Source organism: Martes martes, assembly GCF_963455335.1.
Source record: "Martes martes genome assembly, chromosome: 1".
Taxonomy (NCBI): Eukaryota; Metazoa; Chordata; class Mammalia; order Carnivora; family Mustelidae; genus Martes; species Martes martes.
Window position 1 is genome coordinate 155,001,969 of NC_137888.1, and position 17,272 is coordinate 155,019,240.

Below are 17,272 nucleotides of genomic sequence, written 5' to 3' on the forward strand. Positions count from 1 at the left end.
TTAGAAAGCTATGTATTTGCAAGGAACAGAATTAGTCATTCCATTACCGCTATTATTTTGCTAAGAATATAATAAAAATTTTCTTCATGTTAAAACAGTTTGCCTTCTGAGATACTTCTGTAGTAGCAAATTATCTTGCTACGATATAATAGTAATTTTTTAAAATTTTTACAAAATTAAATTTTAAATGTTTATATAAAATTGGGCCAGCTGAAAAAAGAAACTTGCTTTTTGCTATTTTCCAACAGCAAAGGGATCTTGGGTGGCCATGCCTACGATGTAGATGTAGGGGTACTGGGAGTAGAAAAGAACTCTGAGCGAATGCCAGAGAAGTCAGACCCTTTCTAAACTAGCAATTCTCAGTCTTGGAAGGCAGAGGATATGTGGTCAGGGGAAAAGAGAGAGGGAGCTGGACAAAATCTCACAGATTTGGGCAAGGGCTAAAAAAAAAGTTAAGAAACAAGGTTTTAAATTAGAATTGCATGGGTTAACTTTTAAGGAAATGAGGTCCTTGTCAATCAAAATATTTCACGTCTTCACTGAATGGGAAAACAAACTAGATAACTCCAAGATAAAATTTAACTCTACATTCTGAATGGTAGCATTATAGAAAAGTTAAACTTGCACTTAGACAAATGAAAGCAACTCTTTATGAAAGCTACTTTTCCCCTTTGTTGGGCATCACTTGTCTTAACCAACAGGGCAGTCACTGCTCACCTTGTATAATCTTACCCAATCATGCTTCATTTTCACAGAGCAAAATCTAAAGACTCAAATGCCAATGTGGTCAAGCAGGAGATGTTAATGAGGGAGGAGCACTGAGTGTAAGGTGGGGCGGGGGGGGGGTGACTTTACAGTTCAGCTGTGTCTGAAATAATACCAGCCAGGTTTTAGGGTTTTTTAAGAAAATGAAACCTCTGAAATTTTCTCATTTTTATCATGTTGTGTAGACCAAACAATACATGAATAGAGGTAGGTTGAATGTGGTCCATGGGCTGCTCATTGTGACCCTCACCGTAGTTATCTTGGCATGGTCTTACTAAATACAATTTAAATTCATGATTAATTCCTGAACTCTACCAGCACGCAAAATGAAAATTATCTTCCACTGGTTATAGCAATACTGTTTAAAACAAAGTAGTACTTCCAACGAAATTAACAATTAACGTGAGTAGAAGGAATTCTAAATTATTACAGGGAAATTATTCAGTTTTACTTTAAAACAATGCCTCGTTTGAATTGTTTCTTGGTGTTTCAGGTGAAGAATCTTCAAATCAGATTTTTTTCAGTTATAACCTTAAGGATACCCACAAGGCACCTATTTTCTCCATGCAGTATCTAAACTAAACATACACACCAAAACACCCAAACACCCAACATGCCACAAACTCACAATGCAAGATAAGCCAATGGAATATTTTATGGGAACACTTGCAACAATATGACAGTATAAATAATGAACTGAATGAACACGTACAATATGGTATTCTGTTAAAACTAATACAAATTTAAGGGATACAGGTGTTGGTAGGAGACTAAGAATTCCTTGAAAAGTAGGTCTATTCAGCAGAGAGAAAACATGCAGTACAGATGCAGAGTAATCACTCCACCTATTTGAGGTTAACTGTGTGTATCAAAATTATGCAAGCTCACTCCTTCTATATTTAAATTCATTCATCCCTCTCCTAGAAAAGGAAATTGGCAGTGTTCATTTCACTTTCACCATTACCCTCTCTTCTCCACTGACTCCAATCCCCTACCAACAGTGGGATACTTCCAATGCCTGTGACTCATTTTGTAATTATTTGTACTTAGAGAAAATATCAAGGCTTTTTCCCCACCCAAGGACTACCTAGGCTAAATACTAATAAGAAAACCAAAGAGTTGAAGAAAAGGGGCATGATGTACCTAGGGAATAGCATGCTACTAGAAAATAATTTGCAAAACTTGAAATGGGATACCTAATTTCTCTCCTGCTACCTAAAGTTTTCACACTAACACTTTATACTTTTTACGAGGTATTTTCAAGGCATTACTAAAGCTCCTTTGCTTTTGAATATCTAAACCTGTGGGATCGACTTGGATAATTTCAACAATTGAAGGTTTTCGTAATAAAATAAAGACAGGCCAAAGATAATTGGAGATTTTTGCTCCAATATGGCTACACAATGATGGAATTTTATGTTGAGAATTTCTGCTGAATAGAACCCATTCTCAATAATGAAAATATGATCAAATAATAGATGCACACATAAAGTCTATAGATTCTTACCACCAATGGTATTAGCAGATTGTGATCCTGAACAAGTGTAAAGGCAGAATTAGGGTAAGGGTTATAATCCACGAAGAGGGAAGGAGCAGATTTAAAATGAATGGCAGATGGAAATAAGAAAGCTTTAGTCAGTTCTTAGAAAATAAAAAACCCTAAAGCAAAAAAAGCAAACTTTAAAAGAAAAATCCCTAAGCCATAGACGTCTGTAACAAAAGCAGTACATTTAAGTAGCTTTTACAGCTGAAATCAGAGACTCATGTACAAAGCAGATGAAATGAAGTTGCAAAAGTAAATGTAAATTCTTCAGCTTTTCTTCTACTAATAGCCTATAATCTAAATAATTAAATGTTTAACTTTTAAGCATTTAAACATTTAATTTAAAAATACAGGTAAAGAAGAACTATAGTATCTTATAGCTGAAGAAAGCTTACATGAAAAAGCTACAGATTTTTTTTTTAAGATGCACAGGAAAAAAAAAAAAACGGCAGGGGTTGGGGTGCGGAGACCAAGTTTCTGTCAGGCTGTACAGTCATTTGTACACAACCGGTCACTACCAACAATAACAAAAGACACCATCCTTATGTAAATATAAATCCGGAAGTCTCTCCATTGGGTCTGCTTTTATTTATTTTGGTTAGTCATCAGAATACACCTGCTTTGACCCAAGAGATTTTTTCCCCCCTAAATGGTAACATAAAAATTTGAAAAGATCATGCAAACCCTAATGAATTACTTCCCAACAAAGTGAATACGGAGGTCACAGCAATATTTCTGTGCAAATATGTTGTAAAGAAACTTGCATCAAATCATATAGGGCCACAATTTCTGTTTTCGAAAGAATCTGGAATGGAATATACAGTCATTCAAATAAATCAGCAAGCAAACAAACAAAAACCTCTCCAATATGATTTAAAACCCAAGTGATTTCATAGTGAGGGTCTTCCGATCTTAAAATCCTACCAGGTCTAAAAAGCCTATCATTATGTTCTCATACATCAGGAGAGGATTTGAAGTATTGTAGACTGGGTATCAAAGTGAAAAACCAAATGTAAAAAAGTTATTCCAAATCTTACTGAAGTGATCAGTAATTACAATATACCTAAAAGGGAGGTCCTTAGGTAATATATTAGAAAACCATACACCAAGCACTTTAAATCTCTGTCACAAGTTGTCTTGGTATTACTTTAGAAAAGAACTAAATAAAATAGCTCACATCAAATTAAATTTTATCCTTAAGATACTGGATACAGACAGTTTTGGGTTACTATCTTTATTCTTCTTTATGCTTTAAGTTTCCTAACATTATCATTTTTCCTTTATTTCCCAAAGGCCATACATAAACAAGGTACAAAAGTACACAACAGGAGTTTAAAATTCAGTTGACTTTAGGTTAATAATAACAGGGAGGACAATTTATCAGTTGAAATACAGAGTGCTTATTCTGGGCCTGGATACCATCTTCAAGTACATTAAATGCACTATAATGTTTAATCCTCACTACAATCCTCTGAGATTATTCTCCTCATTTTATAGATAAATATACAGAAATACAGCAACGTTAAGTAGACTGGAAGAGCTATGATTCATATGTGGGTAATATGGCTCCAGAGTGCATGATCTAAATCAGATACTTCTGAGACTTTATTATACACAAATCACTTGGTGATCTTGTTAAAAAGACTGAATCCAGGACATTGTGGTGGCATGAAACTGTGCATTTCTAACTAGCTCCCAGGTGATGCTGATGCTATATTAGGAGTAGTATGGCTAACCAACTATGCTACAACTGCTAAAGACTGAACTACTTAAAAAAATTATTCTAAAAATACAGAAAAAGAAATTAAAAATCGGGAAGAATGTGATATGATCTATTCCTAATGTGGAATTTGGAACAGCCCTTACCCAGAGGGCATTTTCCATTTTTCTTATTTATAAATAATCATCAATTTGCAAACCAATTTTACCAAGCATTTCCTTATTTTGGGGCCCTTACTGAATATTCCCATCATTTCTCTGCCTGGATTTTTTGACTTTGGAAAGAGGAGAAAAGGAAAACCTGCTGGAAGGACTTGTGTAATCACCACCTGGCCCCCTCCAAGCCTAGCTGTTTTCCCTGATTCCAAGATTTGGGAATCAAACTAAAAACAGACAAATGGGACATCTATATCTTGATAAATCACCTACACCACCATGGAAGACAGTTATATATACTTCTTTTCAAAATAGCCAAGTATGCAGAATAACCCTCAGTTACTTCCTTAGAAAAAAAAATCCCGTTTTTAGAGCTAAGTGTTAATGAAAATCTCTTGATAAAGAAAGAATAGGAACAAACTCTTAAATTAATAATGCCATAAATGTATGGGTTATTATTCTGGAACATGTAGAAATGAATCATCCATTTTACCTAGACCTCAAAATTGTGCTTTTTAATAATTGTGCTTATGAGGAACTCAGCTCCCAATGAAGCAGTAAAAATATAAATCTTAAATTTAATAAGAAATATAACAGAACTGGTCATCTTATGTTTCCTCACTATGAATCAGTATATACCTGCCAAAAATGCTAATCATATTCTAATAGATTTTGGGGAGAGTACGAAGACACACATATCTGTCCTTGAATAGGATTAGCTAGATGCAACCAGATTAGATGCTAACATATGGCAATTATTTTGCTTCTAAAAAGCACAATTTTCTACATTTGCAAGTTTTTGCATAGACTTTGAAAACCTTAATGCTAAGAGATTTGTGCTACTCAAAATATCTCCATGCAAAACTTTGTACAGCAGATGAAGTTTTTTCTTTCTAAGTGGCGGATATCAATGATGCAGCCCTAGTAACACACCAAAGACAAGACAACACCCACTCAAAAAAAATTCCAAAACATGCACAACAACTGATCCAAAACATTGAAAAAAAATACCTTCATTTTTGTCAGGTGATGATGAACCTAAAGTACAGAACAAGAACTCAGTATGTGGCTTGTCTTTTTTGAAGTTAGCTTTGTCTTTATCCACTGGTCAATCTCCTAATACAATCATATACAAGCAACACACTTATCCTAGTGTATTATAAATCCAGGAAAACTCAGGCAATACGTACGCTGTGACTGAGACACCATTTTTGTTCGACTTCTTCCTCGAGAATCTGTCTTGGCATTTCCCATGCCAGCAAGTGGTGCTGAAAGCTTTGCTCTTACCCGGCCTAAGGAATAAAATTATTTATGTAATTAAAGACATTTTTCTATAATGATATTTAGTAATAAGGAAAAAAAAATCTCACTATAATTTTCTAATTGGGCGTGCTTTTCAAGTATTGTTAAATTTTGTTAACAACATAACCATCACTGACAGGTGATACTTCTCTTAAAATTTTTAAAATACGTACTGCCTTTTATGTGTTGCACCATAAGCTAACTTTCCTTCAAGGGTAAAAGTAAAGTCAAAGTAGAAGATTTCCATTCTGAATTTGAGATTATTAGTTCAGTAGAGTCATAATTGAGATAATTACCATAGGCATGCTACTTGTTTCTTAATTGGCAGTTCCAATTCTAAAATTTCAGTTTCCATGAAATTTAGTTTATTCTCAAATATAGCTTATAGTTTTAAGTATCAGTCTAATCTTATTAGAAACAACTACACAATTCTTTTGACTGAAAACATACTTCTAAAAGGGATTTGTAAGAAGAGATAATATTAGGTAAAATATTTAATATTTTTATCCTGTGCTAAATATCAGATTACTACAGACAAATATGGACACATTTACGATTCTTTTCCCCCAATCAATTTCATTTATAAAATGATTTGAGGAAATACCTATCACATAAGTGTTGGCACTTTTCTCAGCATAACTCCCTTCTCCTCTACCAATGTCTCATCCCCCTCCACAAAATCAAGCCACAAACATCTATTTCTAGAGCCTCTAAACCAAAGGAGATAATGTTGATCAAAGTACCTAAGTAAAGTGTCATTAGTAAAAACAAAAGTATATTACTAGGAGGTACTATGGTGTTCTCAAGCAGTCTCAACCATCTCAAATCAGAACCAATACTAAACACAATCATAAAGAAGGGCTCAGAATCCTGCTCAGTTAAAAGAAACAATTTGTAGGGCAATCATTATACTGGATAGCCTGATATGGCTATATAAATTAGGAAAAAATAATGAAGAGTAAGGAGAAATTATAAAATTAAGAAATGAGTGATGGAAGATAAGAGTGATTAAAAACCAGGAATACAACAGAAGCAAAACCAGAACTCTAGTTGGTGAGTTTAGCATTCTCAATTCTTCAAGGCCCTTAATAAGCCCATAGTTCAGGCCTTTCACCCTTTTACAGAGTCTGTTTAGAGGTAGGATACAATGTTCTCCCGACTAAGAAGTAAAACAGAAAGACAAAATTATTATTTTTGAAATGGAGAATTTATCCAATATAACAAAGAAATCAGGACAGGTATTTTGATACTGTTGTTCTAAATTACAATGCCACAGTGCCAGAAACCATTTTTATAGAGTACTCCAACTGATATGAAAAATAAGAAATATTTCAAATATATCAGAATAGGTAGAAGACTAAAATTGTTAAATATACTTGTTTTATATCACAAGAAAAGGTCATCCATGTAAAACTTAGGAGAAAAAGAAGTGTGTTTCAAAATCAGAGGTTTAATAAGACAGCCTTCAGGCAATATAAATTAAAAAACTGAATTTTTTTCTTTCTACAAATTCAAAATCAATAAATATTTTCTTAAAGTAAACTGGCTCAATAAAGTAGAGCAGTGTATCTAGCAAGTATTTTGTCATCTCAAATTCAAATCATATATGCAATTCTCCACTGATTCTAAATCAAGACACACTTAAAGGCGCACTAAATAACTGCATCTAAACTCCCATGATAAAGCAATGGAGCATGCTCCCCCAAAGTATAAATGAATTAGCATAAATTAAAAAGCAAAACATAAAAATAAGGAAAAGCACTAATGATGCTACAGGAAAAAAAATTATTTACTAACTTTATACTAGAAAGTATTAAACATGTTAAGAAATTATGTTTTCCAGCATGAGATGATCCAAGATAGAAAGCAAAACTCCAAACGAAGAACTAAAGGAAAAAAATTCACATGTATAACTAACACAACCAAACATAAAATGCAGATGCTACCACAGCTGGCAAATTATATAGTTTTGAAAAAAAAAAAAGCCTATTTTAGTTTTTAGTATTTAATTCCTACTAATGAAAATATTAACGTAGAGGTATTTGTGTTACTAACAAAATGTATAATTCTTACCATCTTCAGATGTTGCTCCTAAATAAGAGAAATAAAACAATAACATTTCAACAAATTCTGCCAATGCTGATGTTAAGACCTACTTGCACCTCCCACCCAAGACTAAAATGAAAGAGTGAAAAAAAAATCTCTTAGTCTTATAGCCTTACCCAAAATTTGAGGCCATCTAATGATCCACAGCACAAGAAAAGGTTAAAACTAGACAAATGAAAATGGTGAAATTCCACAGCACTTTTATCTGCTCCATTTCATACTCAAAATGTGAAATGGTGAAGAAAATTATGGAAGGTAATCCCTCAAGAAAGATATAACCCTGTCATTACTCTTTGAAATGAAGGTTTTTACAGAGTAAGAATATTTTCTGTGCATTTTCAAAAAGTTGTCCATAAAAGAACTAGAAGAGCTAACTGACAAACATAGAAGTCAAATCCATGATGTAGGCCTCATTAATGCAGTATCTTCATTAAAGAATTACAAAGACCTATCAATCCATCAGCTATTTACTCAACATTTATATGTGCTCTCTAAGATGTCAATGAAAAGTAGCAGAAATGAACAAGTGAAAATGTCACAACTCTATACGAACATATAATGTATTATTAGCCCCACGTAAAATGTCACAACTCTATACTAAAGGGCAATAATAGATGTATCTCTGTATGTGTATAGACAGATTTTTTTTTTAAACACAGGATTGAACATCAGGTGAGAGTAACACATCACGTGACACAGATGATTCTTCAAATAGGTAGATGTTTCTGAGCCAAACAAAAAAAGATCTTAATCTGGAAAGTGAGAATAGTTTAAGGACACAGAATTTCAGTGTGAGAAGTGATACCATAAAGAGTTTAAAATACAGAAACTATCTTGTGGTGGATTTTCATTTCATTCAATAATTTTTTTAACTTATGAAAGACATTAAACATCCAGAGGAACATAGAGACAATATAAGTAACAGTCATGTACCCAACCCAAGATGAAATAAATCTCCCATTTCATCAGAATGGAAGATGTATCTATTTAAGAGCTTATGTAACAATTGACAGAAAAACATACAATTTTCCATCTTTCCCAGATCTCCTACTAAGACTTACAGATTCAGTATCTTCTTACAAGTTCTTAAAAAAAGTTCAAGTTCCTAGACAACAGTATGGTATCTGATGAAGTGAAGGGAAAATGTAGATAGTATGCCACGTAGTATCTGACAAATGCCATAAAGATAAAAATACCACACTGATCCAAGCAAGTATAGATAAACTATAATCACTTAATACTGAGATTAAAAAGGCAAAACTTTTCAAACAAAAAAAAGTTCAGTCCTGATTAAATGTTAGTTTTAAACTTGTTCTTAAAAAGATAGCATTGTAACTTGCATTTTGTTTTCACAAATAACCACGTGAATCTGTAAAATATCTCATTTGTCCTCTCTGTATCACAGTTAGTAAACTAAAGAGTTCAATCAAATTACTTATGACATTTCTTTCCATTCTTATGATTCTGATTCTATTTCAGAGAAAGACTTGAGAAATCAAGAATATTTCTATGAGCTAAGGTAAAAAATTTTAAGATAACTGATTTAACTTAAAAGAAACAGTAACCTAGTATTTGAATAGAATGGGAAACCCAAAAATGACTATGCTTAACCCAAAATTTTAGAGAATTAGGTAGCCACTTTTAAGATTGCTACAAAATAAGCAGTATATTTTTGAAAAGAGAATGAAGATATTATACAGAATCCAAGAGCCATAAAAATCTTTAGTAGAATTAGAAAAGTAAGTTCTTACCATCCATCTTGTCAGAAGTATCCTCTTTGATGAAAGAGCAAGCAAAGAACAGAGGAAAACTCAGTATGTTAGAAAAATATGATTTTAAAATCCCTAGGACATTATTCTTAAGAAGACAGAATTCATAGTACAGACATGTATATGAAACTTGTACTCAATTAAAACATACTAGGAGATTTAAACAAGATAAGCTTCCTTTGTGAGAAAAAGATACAAACAAAGATAATGAGTTTGATTTTCACTTGCCTAGAGTGAGAAGTTAGTGAAGCCCGTATCCCAACTTGGGACCCTTGCCACCATCAGGCAGACCTCTTGCTTTGGTCTTCTGAGTTTCCTGACATCAAACACTCATCATATTCCCATTCCCCATTCTCCCCATTCCCAAAGGAACTGGGAGAAGAAAACCTAGTAGCAACTGCTTTAAGAAATGAACTAAGTTTAAACATTGCAAGATTATAGTAAGAAAAGTCTCTAATGACTTTCAAATCCAATCTCACAGCACACATCTTTCTCCCGAGTTCTATTACCATACTATCTTGATGCCACTGTATCTCTCTTTCTCATTATACTACAACTCCTTAACACCTCCAGTCTGATGTCTCACTGGGACTTCAAATTCTAAATGCATAAAATGCAACAAGATTTTCAGCTGCTCATCCTTTAGCAATTAGACTGAGAGACTCCTGAGCACAAAAGCATCTATTTCTGGATCTCCATGACCTAGTGGGGTGCCTGGCAAAAACAGAAGTGCTCATTAAGTGTTTGTTGAAAAACAGTGGAACATTCCCTCTGATCAATAAATGTTCAGCCATGACAAGCAAGGCTCAAAGCAGAAGAAAACAGAATACATCAGTTTCATGTGTATAAGACAGCTGATGGAGGGAGAGGGGGGTAGTGGGGAAAGGGAGGCAGAGAAGAGAAGGAGAGAAGCAGAAGAGGGGGGAGGGAGGAGAGTAGGGGAGAGGGAGAGAGACAAAGAAAGGAAGGAAGAAATAGAGAAACAGAAAAAGAATGAGAAAATCCATTATCCAGGCCCTGGAAAGAGCCAAAGGCAAGGAGTTCATTGTCTCTGAGTGTAAACATGGGCCAGAAAAAGAGGATATAGGGGCATCTTTCCCTTCTGTAATGAAGTAAATGTGCAATTCAAACCTTAAAAAACCAAAAGAAACTAATTAAGTCAATCTCACAGCACTATTACAGACTTTCTTATGAAAAAAAAAATTGTTACAAATTGCCTTCCTCGTTCACACCGAAACATTTCAAATATTGTATTTTTCTGGTAATAAAATAATAGATACTAAATATCACATTTTTAAGACTCCAGATAAATACATTTTATATGTTTTCTAGCTTCTTCTCTACTTAAAAAAATATATATAATTTATGTATCATAAAATTTACCTTTGATGCTATACAACTCAATATCTTTAGTGTATTAACAGGTTGCATAACACTTATCACTAATTCCATAAAGTTTTTATCACCCCCAAAAGAAATCCTGTTAGGAGTCACTCTCTATTCCCCTCTTTGCCCTTGGCAACTAATTTACTTTCTGTTTCTGTGGATCTATCTACTCTAGACATTGCATGTAAGTGGAATCAAACAATAAATGTCCACCCATCCTGAAGCATGCTTTAGTACTTTTATGTAACATATTCCTTTTTATGGCTGAATAATATTCTACTCTATTTAACGATATCTATTTAACCATTATCTATTTAACCATTCACCAGCTGATGGACATTTGGGTTGTTTCCATGGCTATTATGAATACTGTTGCTATGAAGATTCATGTACACATTTTCATAACATATTCTTCACATTATTTTGGAACATACCAGCTAGGAATGGAACAGCTGATAACTGTTTCACTTTTGAGAAACTCCCAAGCTGTTTCCATAGCAGCTCCACTATTCTACACTCTTATCAGCACTGCATGAGAGTTCTAATTTCTCCATATCCTCACAAGCGTTTGTTATTGTCCATCTCTTTGATAACAGCCCTCTTCATGAATAAAGTGGTATCTTATTACGCTTTTGATTTGCACTTCCCTAATGACTAATGATGTTAGGCATCTTTTCATGCACTTACTGGCAATCTGTATGTTGTCTTTAGAGAAATGTCTATTCAAATCTTTTGCCCACTTTTAAATTGAATTGTCTTTGTTACTGAGTTTTAAGAGTTCTTCATGTAATTGGAATAGAAGTCCCTAATATCAGTTATGTGATTTGAAACGTTTTCTCTCCTCTATGCTGTCCTTTCACTTTCTTGATGGTGCCTTTGGAAGCACAAAAGTTTTAAATTTTGATGAAGCCCAGTTTATCTATCCTTCCTTACATTGTGTGTGCGGTGTAGTATCTAAGAAAACATTACTTAAAAAATTTACACCTGGGGCGCCTGGGTGGCTCAGTGGGTTAAGCCGCTGCCTTCGGCTCAGGTCATGATCTCAGGGTCCTGGGATCGAGTCCCGCATCGGGCTCTCTGCTCAGCAGGGAGCCTGCTTCCCTCTCTCTCTGCCTGCTCTCTGTCTACTTGTAATCTCTGTCTGTCAAATAAATAAATAAAATCTTTAAAAAAAAAAAAAAATTTACACCTATGTTTTCTTCCAAGAGTTTTACAGTTTTAGCTCTTACATTTGGGTCTTTGATCCATTTTGAGTTAACTTTCTGGATATGGTGTGAGGTAGGGATCCAAATTCATTCCTTGGCAAGTGGCTATCCAGTTGTTTCAGCACCATTTGTTGAAAAGAATTCTTTCCCCAATGAATGGTCTTGGCACCCTTGTGAAAAAATCAACTGATCATAAATATATGGGTTTATTTCTGGCTCCTCAACGCCACTTCATTGGACTATATATCTATCCTTATGCCAGTACTACAGAGGCCTGATTACTGTAGCTTTGAATAAGTTTTTAGATTGGAAAGTGTGAATCCAACCAACTTTTTCAAGATTGATCTTTTTTTTTTTAAATTTTTAATTTCTTTTCAGCGTAACAGTATTGTTTTTTCACCACACCCAGTGCTCCATGCAATCCGTGCCCTCCCTAATACCCACCACCTGGTTCCCCCAACCTCCCAACCCCCGCCCCCTCAAAACCCTCAGGTTGTTTTTCAGAGTCCACAGTCTCTCATGGTTCACCTCCCCTTCCAATTTCCCTCAATTCCCTTCTCCTCTCCATCTACCCTTGTCCTCCATATTATTTGTTATGCTCCACAAATAAGTGAAACCATATGATACCTGACTCTCTCTGCTTGACTTATTTCACTCAGCATAATCTCTTCCAGTCCCGTCCATGTTCCTACAAAAGTTGGGTATTCGTCCTTTCTGATGGAGGCATAATACTCCATAGTGTATATGGACCACATCTTCCTTATCCATTCATCCGTTGAAGGGCATCTTGGTTCTTTCCACAGTTTGGTGACCGCGGCCATTGCTGCTATAAACATTGGGGTACAGATGGCCCTTCTTTTCACTACATCTGTAGTGAATCTGTAGTGAAATCTTTGGGGAAAATACCCAGTAGTGCAATTGCAGGGTCATAGGGAAGCTCTATTTTTAATTTCTTGAGGAATCTCCACACTGTTTTCCAAAGTGGCTGCACCAACTTGCATTCCCACCAACAGTGTAAGAGGGTTCCCCTTTCTCCACATCCTCTCCAACACACGTTGTTTCCTGTCTTGCTAATTTTGGCCATTCTAACTGGTGTATCTCAATGTGGTTTTCATTTGAATCTCCCTGATGGCTAGTGATGATGAACATTTTTTCATGTGTCTGATAGCCATTTGTACGTCTTCATTGGAGAAGTGTCTGTTCATATCTTCTGCCCATTTCTTAATATGATTGTCTGTTTTGTGTGTGTTGAGTTTGAGGAGTTCTTTATAGATCCTGGATATCAACCTTTTGTCTGTACTGTCATTTGCAAATATCTTCTCCCATTCCGTGGGTTGCCTCTTTGTTTTGTTGACTGTTTCCTTCACTGTGCAGAAGCTTTTGATCTTGATGAAGTCCCAAAAGTTCATTTTTGCTTTTGTTTCCATCGCCTTTGGAGACATATCTTGAAAGAAGTTGCTGTGGCTGATGTCAAAGAGGTTACTGCCTATGTTCTCCTCTAGGATTCTAATGGATTCCTGTCTCATGTTGAGGTCTTTCTCAAAATCGTTTCATCTATTTTGGATTCCCTGCATTTTCATATGGATTTTAGGATGTGTGTGTTGATGTCCATAAAAAGGCATCTGGACTTTTGACAGGGATTGCATTAAATCTATAGGTCAATTTGCGATCTTAACAATGCCTAGTCTTTAATTTTTTAAGGATTTGAGAAAAAGAGAGAGAGCATGAGCAAGTGCAATGGGGGAGAGGGAGAGAATTTCCAGCAGACTCCCTGCTAAGCACGGAGCCCAAGGTGGGACTAGAACTCATGACCCATGAGATCATGACCTGAGCTGAAACGAAGAGTTGGATGCTCAATTGACTAAGCCACCCAGGTGCCCCCAGTAGTAAGTCTTTAAAGAACCTGGGTGTCTTTCCATTAATTTAGATTTTTAACAATGTATTGTAGTTTTCAGTGAACAAGTTTGAAAATATACATATAAAAAATTTTTGCCCTTGGTTCTCTGTCCTCTGGTTCCTCACACAGAGTTCCTAAGACCTTCATAATTTCCCAAATTATAAGAGCACTAAGAGTATCTTTTTTGTTCTAATATTTGGTCTTTGACCCTGGTACCTGACACAGATACCTTGACTTAAGACCCTTTTAATTTCCTGAGTGAAAGCAGGGTCTTGTTTTAATGAGGTGATTCCTGGTGTGCTCCTGGAGAGAACGGAGGCTGGTCACCAGAAAGATGAAAAAGCATGATTAGAAGGTTGGAATTTTTAGGCATTCTCCATCTTCTGGGAAAGGGAGAAGAACTGAAGACTGAGTTAATGACTGATCATGCCTATGTGATGATGAAGCCTCCCTAAAAATCCCTAAAGTACAAGGTTCAGAGACTTTCTGGTTTGGTAAATGTACCACAGGAGGGTGGCACAATATAACTCCATGGGAACAAAAACTCCTGGGCTTTATACCCTTCTAGACCTTGCCTCATGTATCTCTTCATTTGGCTGCCCATTCAAATCTTTGTAACAAACCAGTAGTCTAGTAAGTAGACTGTTTTCTTGAGTTTTGTGAGTCAGTCTAGCAAATTAACTGAACCTGAAGAGGAGGTTATCAGAACCTCTGATTATATAGTCCATTTGGTCAGAAGCACTGGTGACAACCTGGATTTGCAACTGATGTCTAAAGAGTGGGGATGGGGGCTGGCAGAGGCAGTCTTATAGGACTGAGCCCTTAATCTGTGAGGTCTATGCTAATTATGGTTAGTGTCATAACTGAACTGAAATGTAGGACATCCAGCTGGTGTAGAATTGGTTGGTATGGAAAACCAACAAATCTGGTGCCAGCAGTATTATGAGTGTTAAGAATAAAGAAGAAATACAGGAGTGATTTTTCCTAGAGAAGTTTTACATTTCTTTTGTTACTATTAATTCCTAAGTATTTTATTCTTTTTGATGCTACTACAATTGGTATTTATTTTCAAATTATTTATCACTAGCATTTAGAAACATAACTGATTTTTGTATATTGATCTTATATTCTGCAGCCTTGCTGAACTCATTATTAAGCTCTAACAGTTTTTTTTTGTGGATACCTTAGGATTTTCTCAATATAAGGTCATGTTTTCTGCAAATACAGACAGTTTTACTTTTCTTCCAATCTGGATACATCTTATTTCTTTTGCTTGCCCTAATGACCTGGCTAGAACCTCCATGGTAATGTTAGGAAGGGCAAGAGCAGACATCCTTATCTTGTTGATCTTGGGAGAAAGTTTCCAGTCTTTCACATTAAGTATGGTATTAGCTGTGGATTTTTCAGATGCTCTTTGCCAGGTTCACAAATTTCCCTTCTATTCCTAGTTTGTTGATTATTTTTTATCATGAAAAGGTCTTGGGCTTTGTAAAACGCCTTTTCTGCATGTACTGAAATAATTATGTGGTTTTTGTCCTTTATTCTATTAATAAAATGTATTTAATTGATTCATTTTCATATACTGAAATAACACCACATTCCCAGTAATGTTTCTAATGCAGAAAAGTTTTATGAAAATTAAAAGCACTGAACAACCCACTGTTGACATCCTTAACATCTTTGTTTAGTATATGTATATTTATCTACATATAATTTTATACAAAATGATGAAATTATCACTCATTTGATAGGATCATTTGATCTTTGTTGAAAATGTTACTTGTTAATGGCTGCACAGTATTTATAAGTATGTATAATTTAATCATACCCCTTTTGTTACAGAACAAGGTTGACTCTAATAACAATTATTAAAAATATGATGAATATTCTTTTATATTTCTTGCATAATTATCTATAAAAACTGGATTACTGGATCTAAATTCTGAACATTTAGGGGCACCTGGGTGGCTCGGTCGGTTAAGCATCCGACTCTTGATTTTGGCTCAGGTCATGATCTCAGGTTCATGAGACTGAGCCCTGTGTCAGAGTCTGCACTGGATGTACAGCCTGCTTAAGATTCTCTTTTCCCCCTCTCTGTGCCCCTCCCTGGTCCTGCTCATGCTTGCACTCTCTAAAAAAATAATAAATAAATAAATAATAATAATAAATGAATTCTGAATATTTAGCTTCATGAGTTCAATAATATTGTAATAACATTATATGGTGACTATACTTATTGTGGTGAGCACTGAGTAATGTATAGAATTGTTGAATCAATAGGTGGTACCTGTGAAACTAGTATTATATTGTATGTCAATTTTATTTCAATAATAAATAATAAATAATAATAATAAAGAAGAAAAGCTTTATGGTATTACTAAACTGCCACTTAGAAAAAGTGTTCCATGTTTAATTCACATCGGCACTTTTTAACCGTATTTTTTTTTATCAGCATCAGGCACTAATCCTAACTTTTTTATTTACAGTTCTTTCAATTCACACTTGTTTGAGTCCTGCTAAGATTCAACATCTGTTCTGGTGTTTTGGGAGGACAATTTTGATATACATAGAATATTTTTCTATAAAAATAAGCGCATCTGTTTTTCATAGACTCATAAAACTTGTTGACATTTTAGCTGTTTTGGTAGTATGTGATGAAACTTTTTCCTCTTTAGCTTTTCAGCCACTTCATTTTATATTTTCAGACTTAAGATTTAAATCAGAGGGACTCTTCCCTCACGACTTTTTGGTATTTATGTTTAGAAATTCCTTCCCTAACCTGAGATTTCTTTTTTATCAAGCTGTTTTTCAACTCATTAGCCATCTGGAATAAATTTTTTTTTTTTTAGATTTTTATTTATTTATTTGACAGAGAGAGATCACAAGTAGGCAGAGTGAGAGAGGAGGAAGCAGGCTCCCTGCTGAGCAGACAGCCTGAGGTGGGGCTCGATCCCAGGACCCTGGAATAAATTTTTAAATGGTGTGAAAAATGGTTCTAACTTAATTTTTTTTTAAAGATTTTTATTTATTTATTTGACAGACAGAGACCACAAGTAGGCAGAGAGGCAGGCAGAGAGAAAGAGGAGGAAGCAGGCTCCCTGCTGAGCAGAGAGCCCGACGCGGGGCTCAATCCCAGGACTCTGGGATCACAACCTGAGCCGAAGGCAAAGGCTTTAACCCACTGAGCCACCCAGGCACCCCGCTTCTAACTTAATTTTATACCAAATTGTAAACCATGTGTCTAAACACCATTTACTGAATTATTTATCTTTTCCTCACTGAATGTAGCTGTGCCAACTTTATCATGTACTACAGTTCATTCCAATATCTCTGTACTTCCTACTGTGCTCCAATGAGCTACCTGCTTAGTGTTTTACCAGTACTACCCAAGGAAAAGAAAAATGAAGTACAAAACAGAGAAGTA

General features: G+C 35.1%; 1 protein-coding gene across 1 annotated transcript in view; it reads right to left on the reverse strand.

Moving 5' to 3' along the window:
• Positions 1–17,272, reverse strand: part of CLASP2 (cytoplasmic linker associated protein 2) — a gene marked incomplete at its 5' end in the record, with an annotated part of 139,585 nt that overhangs the window by 63,993 nt on the left and 58,320 nt on the right. The window contains one exon of the mRNA XM_080810437.1: positions 5,374–5,475. Coding sequence (XP_080666563.1) covers positions 5,374–5,475 — 102 coding nt within the window. The remainder of the gene's footprint in view (positions 1–5,373; positions 5,476–17,272) is intronic.